This window comes from Daphnia carinata, chromosome 3 (assembly GCF_022539665.2).
Source record: "Daphnia carinata strain CSIRO-1 chromosome 3, CSIRO_AGI_Dcar_HiC_V3, whole genome shotgun sequence".
NCBI lineage: Eukaryota > Metazoa > Arthropoda > Branchiopoda > Diplostraca > Daphniidae > Daphnia > Daphnia carinata.
The window spans coordinates 2,306,913-2,315,593 of record NC_081333.1 but is presented as its reverse complement, the minus strand read 5'-3'; the positions used below and the strand labels follow the sequence as shown (position 1 = coordinate 2,315,593).

Genomic DNA, 8,681 nt, shown 5'->3' with positions numbered 1-8,681 from the left:
CTCCATTGGTTGCCGTTTGCATTGTTGCCAGATTGTCACACTCGCCGAATGCGCTGCAACCCCAGGCCAAAAGCTGAATGAAAATACCGTAACGAACTGGCGCGACAGGAATTTTCAGAATTTGTATAGGGAAAAGGGAATTAGGGATACAGACTGTACTGGCACGCCAGCAGGTTTGTATTGGGCGGTAAACGTAAGCGTTGCAACCGCCATCTGTTGGTAAAATTATCGCAAAAACCATCATCGGCAATATTCATTTCAGGTATCTCAACAGAATTCCTTTCGGGAAACTTACTTTTTACTTCCCGAGTTGAGCCATTGAACAATATGGCAAAAGTGGTTTAATTATTGCGTATAGATATGCAAAGGGAAATATCACAAATAACCTATAAAGCTGAATACGCAAGCGTGTATACATTTTGTTTTGTTTATTTTTAAGAAGTAAAAACTAAGAACCAAACATGAAGACAAGTTCATCGTTTTGTTTTTGGTGGTGAGATTCAAATCGTACGGCTTTACTAGACGCCGGAACTCGCACGAAGGACGAACGCAAAATGACAGCACAAGTTTCTATTTCAGAAAAAGTCAAGTCAAACAGAGAATCAAATCAGACAAAACAATAAGCACATCAGCAGCTTTAAACAATTCAAAACTGCTGGTAATCGGGTTTTGCATTCAATAATAATGCTAGTCGCCGGAAGGTAATATAATTGGACAAGGGTTGTGGGGAAGAGTGAAATGCACTGGACAAGATCAATTATTATTCACTTGACTGGTATGATGAAGAATATCTTCCCCACGTCGTCTTTCAGTTTTAAGGGGAGGAAAAAGGTGATGATTTTGAATTCGATCCGCAAATAAGACGAATGTAGTGATTGCACACGATGAGTCCCGTAGCCATGCTACATGATGATGCATTTGCCCTTTTCTGCCCATGGATTGCTCTTCTTGTCCGGAGCGTGAATCAATGGGTCTGTCTTTTCGTGTTCTTCGATGTACTCTCTCATCCTGCAGTTCGAAATAAAAAGATTTTTATGGAAATTAAAGTCAAATAGCTTGCACACGTGAAAATATGCAATAAAAGTCGATTTGATTCAGCATCGGAATAGGATTACACGACAAAAAAAAAAAAAGTGGGAGGAGGGGACGGAGGGGGAGTTCACAAGAGTTGTCGGTTGGCTCTCCCGGCGACTCGGCTTACTGCGTGTCACCGGGCGGCGCATGCGCAGAACTATAGGCTTCCGACAGCGAAAAATGCTACCGCTGGGTCTCGCCAGATCGATCGTGAGACACAATGCGACGATCAATACTTTGGAGAAATTCACAATTGATGGTACACTGGTTTAAATCAGATTTAACCTCACTACTAGGTTGTCACAGAACGCAAAGATTTGTTGTTACTAACTGACCACAAACACTTAGGAGGTTTGGATTTTACAGAGATTCACAAAACACGATAATCGGCTTTCGTTTGCCAGGATTTGAGTCATCGATTGGGAGGAGACCTACACGATTTTCTATTACCAAAATAGACGAAAAAACATAACGAAAAATGTTAACAAACAAGTACTCACGCTGCGATGGATTTGGAGAGTGGCCATCGTTCCATGGTAGCCTGGAACTTCATGTTCTCGATTTGCTTCTTGAGCATATCCTTATCCATCTGAGCTAGAATAGCGAGATCCAGGTTTGAAGCGAAATGGGAGCCGGAGCGCCCGCTTTATACCAACCAAACAATCGATCGACCAAACGAAACGAGTTGGTGGGGGAGAGGACACGCCCTACTAGAGTCAGTAACACGTGACCTGGTTTCAACCAATCCGCTCAATAGCTGCAGGATGTGTGTAAAAAGCAAAAAAATCCTGGCGGTTGAAAGAACAGAGCAGCTGCCGTGAGTGAACGAGAGAGCAACGAAGCGAGAAGTGCGAGTTCAGGCCGGAAATAGGGCCTATCTTTATATACTCGCAGTTTTCACTTATCATCGGATGCCATAAGACTGCGGAATAAGCGTGACCTTCTACATTCTACACCCCTTGTCTATCTTTCGCCTTAGTTTAAGGTTTTCAGATAGAGAATTCCGGCGGTAATCCAATTTGGACATGCGAAGATAATAGTAGCAAAGAAGTCACGTGACAACACAAATTCAATTTGCTGTTTGGACGAAGAGTTGCAGCACTTCCCCCAACGATGATACAATTGCTTCCAATATTTTGCTTACGAAGTCCGTAAGCTGCCACTACTGTTATTACTTCGCGCAAGGTTTCAAACGAAAATATTTCTATACAGACATAATTAACTTCAATTTCTCTAATGTTACGAATCTTCGAAATCCAATCACGAAATGTTCAGCCGTATTGGAATAACACGCAGATCGCGTTCCCGCCAGCCGCATACACAAAATACGTAAATAAATAAAACATTGCATAATGGCTGCGTTTCCTCTGCCGTCCCACCCTCATCTTAATATAACACATGGGTAGGTAAGTTGTATGATGTGTGTTGACTACGAGACGGCTACCATGGATACGCATAGTCGAGGAGTTGGTGCATGGCTGACGGGAGTTGAGAAAGTGGAACGCGCGGCGGCGCAGCGTGTGGTGATAGTTTAGAAAGGCCATCATTCAGTATACCAGCTGGCAGCGTTCGCGGTGATCGTCAACTGTAGTATTCCTGCAGGTCCAGCGTGCGACCATTTTCGCACGCTGTTTTCGTCTTTATCTCTTTTTGTTTATTGTTCGGGATGGACAGATGTGCGCTGTTTCACAGTCAGCACATATAGCGGATTGAAATCCGCGGATTAACTGATTTTTTTGGCAATCGATTTGCGTAACAATCGTGACCAGCACTTTCGGTTGTTGGTCTTTAAAGTCCTTTTCAAAAATATTTTCCATTTTTCTTGATGACTAGAAATCTGATATGGCGAATAATCAACCGAGTGATCCAATTGCCAGAGTTCGCTCTATTGATAGCCAGCAGCAAGTGACGGGCGAAAGTAGCCGTTGCAATAGTCGCAGAAACAGTTTCAGCTGCTCGAACCGCGGATCCGTCAGCTGTTTGGAAGAGGCTCTCTCTTCTGTGGTTGGTGTGCTGCAACTGTCAGCCAGTCAAGAGAGCCTCAACGACGAATTTAAACCGGAAAGTGAAATAGAAATTGCGGCTATCAAAGTATGCAACTCTTGCAAAGAAGAAAATCAAGTTCAACAAGCGCTTTCTGTCCAGCTAGCTCGACAAAGGTAACACACAATTCATCTTTGTCTGCCATTGCTACGTGAGTCACGCAGTTCATCGATCTTATCTCGAAATCGTTGTCAACAGGAGCTACTTGCACGGAAGCGTTGGACCTTATCAATCGCTACTGGGCATCACCGAACTCAAGCGCACGTTATCCGATAGCCAATTGAAAATTTTTATTGGAACATGGAACATGAACGGCAAGGTATGTCAATTTCTGATTGCGGGAAATTCAAAATTTACGTCCAATTTAAAATTTTTGTTTTACGTGCCAATCTTGCAGTTCTATACCAAATTTCGCTGTACAGCGTTACAAAAATGTTTAAGCTTTTGCGTAGTCGATCATTTAATATTTAAATGAAACGCTTTCAGTATGAGATTCCAACTATTTGATAAAAACGTGCGCTTGAATTTGATCGCCTACTCGAGATCGAATTTTTTCTTTCGTGTCACGAGTCACTGTGAAAATCACGTAGGGTGCTGTCAGCATTGTTTAGCCGTTCGCTATAGTCTTAACAAACAAAAACGACAACGCACACATCACCGCTATTGAAAAACCTAACGAGATTAATTATTCATAAACGACTAATGTCTAAACGACACGATGCTCTGAAGCATGATGTATCGATTTTTACCTTGCAATGCATCCTAGACGCCACCATCTACGCTGGAGGATCTCTTGCTTCCGACTCCTCTTCAAAGTCTACACGACGTCGTAGTTATCGGCACGCAAGAGACCAATGGTGAACGAGACGAATGGGAAGTTGGACTGCAGGAGACGCTGGGACCAGGGCACGTTCTATTCCATTCCGTCGAGCTGGGCACAATCCATATGGCCGTTTTCCTCCGCAGAGATCTGATTTGGGTGTGCTCAGGTATGTAATCGTCTGTCTCAAAAACTCATATTCTCCTAGATCATTATCGACTTTTTGTTTATCACGATTATAAAGTACCAGAATCGGACACGCACAGCACGCGAGCGGGCAGCGCCTTCCGGACGAAAGGAGGCGTAGCGATCGGTTTCAGTATTTTCGGTACTTCTCTTCTTTTTGTAAATTGCCACTTGCCGGCCCACGCGGAAAAGGTGGCTGAACGTGAGCGCGATCTCAAAAAGATATTCCTCTCGCTGGATTTGCCAAAAGAGTTGCCGATTCGAAAGAAACAACGAGGTAAACGAACATCTCAACAGTTTATAATGTTCTGAACGTTAAGTACCTGAAGTTAACGATTTGTTCTTTCATAAGATGTTACGAGCAATTACGATCTGGTTTTCATATGTGGCGATATGAACTTCCGAATTAACAAACCTCGAGAAGAGGTCATTGATATCGTCTCGAAAACGTGGGTAGACCCTTCATCTCCTTGCGGCCGGGGTCTAACAACTCTCATGGAAGCTGATCAGCTAAAATTCAGTCTTAAGAACAGTATTAAATGCTAACTTACACATGACGGCACTCTTATATGAAAAGTGTTTTTTTTTTTCACTCCAGACCGAATATTAAAAACGTTCAACGAGGCCAACATAACTTTCCCTCCAACCTACAAATACATTCCTGGAACGGGTGATTTTGATGAAGATAAACAACGAATTCCTTCCTAGTAAATTCTGTCATTTATGATTCAGTTAATTTAAACGTGGTGTAACCTACAAGCTTTTACTTTGTTTCGTATTCCAGTACCGACCGGATACTATGGAAGGAGCGTAAAGGTGCCCATTTACGATGCGCCCACTATGATGTGGCAAAGCAATTAAAAAGCTCTGATCACACACCCGTTTGGGCTGCCTTCAAAGTGCCTATAAAACCTGGAAGAGAAACGTAACTCCAAACAAAAGTTTAACCGAAAAAAAAGTTCATTAAAATTTTATTCCTACCTTATTAACAGGATACCCCTATCTGCTGGAACTTTCAATCGGCCTGTTTACTTAGAAGGAATGAGAAGACGTCTACAAGCCTGGGATCCTAATAAGGCGTCACTAAGCAATTCTGCCTCTTGTAGTTTACAATGAGGCACGAAGATATTTAGGAAAATGCACAACAATGCACTTAGTTTCATTAAAATACCTCAGTTTGTTGGTAAAATCTCAGTCGAATAATTTCCTATGCGCCACGAACAAAGATATGCCTCAACTAGATCACGATTCGTTTCAAACCGAATTACTCTTGGTAGCAAAGGTAGATCCAACCGCTTTAGCACGTTTTCTAGTAAACCTGCTATTCGGTCCAGTACTATGCTCGTAATTGTTGCCAAAGGGTTATCGATAACCTATGAAATTTAAGCCCTAAATTCCCTTTATACTTAGTGCGTAATCAAAAAGGATTTGCGTTTTCATGTGTTGGTATGAGAAGCATATGTGGGCACCGATGACAGTGAACTGTAAAAAATAAGAAAATAAAAAATGATATTTAAAGGCACAAAGCTATAATGCTATGCAATACATTACATAAGAAAACAGCCCAATGGCGGCAAATTGGAAACTTCTCCACAGGGATCGATGTAAAGTTTCAGCCAATTTAAATGCAAAATGTCCGTTTTGGACTTTGAACAAAAACTGGCGAGGTACTTTGTTTTGTTCCCGAACGTCGAGCGAAGTTTGATTTATTCGAAATATCTCGCACATTCACAATTTACCATTCACCAGGAAAATTAAATGTTTAAAGGAAGAAATGTTTACCCTTTTCCGATAACAAATTTTGGGTTAAGTCAAAACATCATTAAATACAAATATTTCAGTTCCATCAGTTGGTAAATATCAGTCCCATAAATCAAACTATTATTATATAAATGTTTAATCATCATTGAGGATGGATGACGCAACATGAAACAACTAGTTAAGTGATCTTCATAAATACGAAAAGCGATTTTTACCTGGAGGTATTCCACTAAACTTGTGCACAACTCTCGTTGACTAAATGTCCGTTTCCATCGAAGACCTGCTGTAGCTTGAGCTAACGCTATTGTTATTACTCTGAACTTTGCGCCTGTGGGTATTCGCAGCATTTTTCCTAGCGGTGTTGATGCTACTACGTTGTGTGGTTAGAGGGCTGATCTCCGACTCCGTATGCAAAAACACTTTTGGGTCTTCTAAAGGTAAAGTAGCCTGATCTGTTTGAAATCGTTTAGGTTTTAGGAAAAATGTTTAATAATCAATGAAGGTAATTTCAGCGAGATACTGTACTTTTAATTGTGCCACATGATCGGTTTGTGGTCGGTGTTCCTTGGCAAAATATACAAGTATTAACGGTCTTCTCTCGTTCGCCAATAAAATTCGGATAAGTTTGCGTCCCGTGGTCTACATATTGCAACCCGTCTAAGAATGGCATTGAATGAGAGGTGTGCAGGCCGTTAGAACAATGGGGTGGGAAGCCGGCTCCGTTTGGAGTTTGATCGTGAAGCTCTCGTTGTCTTTCATTCAGCACTTTAGCCATTGTTTCAGCAGACACTGTCACATCTGCGTTTAAATCGACATCGTCATCGTCGTCATCTGGACGGTGACAAAAATTAGTAATTTGGTTTACAGCCAATAATGTTTATTTCGTAAGCTTACCAGGTATAGAGTATATCACAGTTGTAGAGGGAAATGCTGATATTGGAACTCTAATCACTTTTCCTTTTTTCTCAGATCGATACCTTGGAAGAGCTTCTTGTTGGATGTGAAACTTTGCTTTTTCTTGAAACTCCTGTGGGAGCTAAAACAGAAATTATCGAGTAATGGCTTATTTATGTTGATTGTAGAATGCAAGTTTCTTCATACGCTTTCTAGTTTGCATGCAGAAAAGCTGGATGGCTTGCAATGGAGTAGTTGAATAGCAACAGAAATGTCTAATTTAAATCTTTCCTGTAAAACCAAAAGTAGCTATAAAATCTGGAAAGACTAAGAACAATAAATTTTTATACATTTTGAGTTACTAATTTTTTGTTGATTTGTTGCAATTCTTCACGTTCCAGGTTGAGAGCTGAAATAGTATGGACCAGTGATATTTTTTCTGTTTCATATTTGTTGATGTTTTGAAGTAACTGTAATCATTTTAACAATACATGTTATTTTACCAAAACAGCATTTTTGGTAGTTGTTTACCTTCTCTTCTAAATTTTGATTAACAAACAACAATTTTCTATGGCCCTCTTTTAATCGTTCGTATTTGTTTTTAAGGTCATAAAGCTCACGGCTAATATCATTAATATCAACCGTCTGCGTTTCCTCCATGTACGAAAGCCTTAAGTAGTAATAGAGATAAATGGGATTGCTCTGACAGGAAACGGATATTATAAGCAAAACGTTGATTAATTATTTGGCGCTAACAACTTTATAAGAAACAAAAGTGTTTAATAGACTTAAAAACGCCACTTGAGAAAATTATCCACGTCAAAACAAACTTGTCGATAGGTACTAGACAACGATGCCAAATCTTTGGTATTTGCTGGTTGCTCGATTTCCATTGTCCAAACTTCAAAGTCCGATCTCCATTGTCTATATGCCTATCCTCGCTTCCGCATTGCCCAGTATGCCTAGTTGGAGAAAAATTTAATAACATGGAATTTACCAAATCCACAAACGGTATAAAGTTGTTGTTTTTTCACAACAAACAATCGCATCTGATTTTCGTTTCCTTTTTTCACAGCTGCTCCAGTGTGATGGATCAAACCGTACAACACTTATACAACAGAAAAATTTCATTTCGTAGCTTTATTTCGTTATTATTTTAAAAATAGTTTGATATACAATAGCCGGAGGGGATTGGGAGAATAAAGCAAATTGATTCTGAAATGTAAACAACAATTGAAGTTGAACGACGTGTTGAAAATGTTATCTGCCATAAATGCTTTATTGTTATTCGAAATTTTTCGTTTGTGGACGGTAACCCCTACGTTACGGTTAGGTACACGAACATGTTATTATTCTGACCACGTAAAGTAAGGAATTTATTCAAACTTAAGCTCCCGTTGTGAAATGTGTCCAATCTATTGTGATCTTTGCACGGAGCCTCCATTATGCATGTCGCTAACCTGAGTTAGTGAGTTCACAGTGTACTGACGATGGATTCCCCCAAGGCTCGATTGTAACGAAATGTTTGTTCACGCTCAATAGAACGAATATGGCTGAATCCAATAAGAGATATACGTTGCGTCAGCTTAATGCCAACTGTGGCCATTTGCGCTTCGTTGATTCTTCGTGACAATTGAGAAAATTCTCGTGGCCGCATTGAAATTCACTGTCGTGCCCATTCCCAGTAGTCTTAAAAAATCAAATGCATTTGTGTAAGCAAACGAAGTACCTTTTATACCCGAAGCCAACGTATTGGCTTTCTCTCTAGATGCATAATATGGCCTATTGTACTGTTTCTTTTTCTGTGTGTGTCTTTCCGTTGCCCTGTATTGCTTCGGATTCACTAAGACCGCTAAGAAGAGAATCTGTAAGTGAATGAGGCGACTGGACACCTACTTCGAAG

The 8,681-nt window shown here is 40.6% G+C and overlaps 2 protein-coding genes across 2 annotated transcripts; one reads left to right on the top strand and one right to left on the bottom strand.

The window, feature by feature from the left end:
- Positions 1-2,878: 2,878 nt before the first annotated feature.
- On the bottom strand, positions 2,879-7,624 carry LOC130693820 (uncharacterized). Its single transcript, XM_057517040.2, has 11 exons — positions 7,511-7,624; positions 7,310-7,448; positions 7,129-7,248; positions 6,986-7,069; positions 6,779-6,920; positions 6,410-6,715; positions 5,675-6,336; positions 5,295-5,605; positions 4,915-5,222; positions 4,185-4,784; positions 2,879-4,130 (listed from the first exon to the last, which is right to left on the bottom strand). Exons 2-7 carry the CDS (start codon positions 7,436-7,438, stop codon positions 6,140-6,142), a joined length of 978 nt encoding a protein of 325 aa, XP_057373023.1. The 5' UTR covers positions 7,439-7,448; positions 7,511-7,624; the 3' UTR covers positions 2,879-4,130; positions 4,185-4,784; positions 4,915-5,222; positions 5,295-5,605; positions 5,675-6,139.
- LOC130693808 (inositol polyphosphate 5-phosphatase E-like) lies at positions 2,917-5,291 on the top strand. Its single transcript, XM_057517024.1, has 8 exons — positions 2,917-3,233; positions 3,316-3,436; positions 3,884-4,106; positions 4,182-4,400; positions 4,476-4,655; positions 4,722-4,830; positions 4,908-5,048; positions 5,116-5,291. Exons 1-8 carry the CDS (start codon positions 2,917-2,919, stop codon positions 5,237-5,239), a joined length of 1,434 nt encoding a protein of 477 aa, XP_057373007.1. The 3' UTR covers positions 5,240-5,291.
- Positions 7,625-8,681: the final 1,057 nt, after the last annotated feature.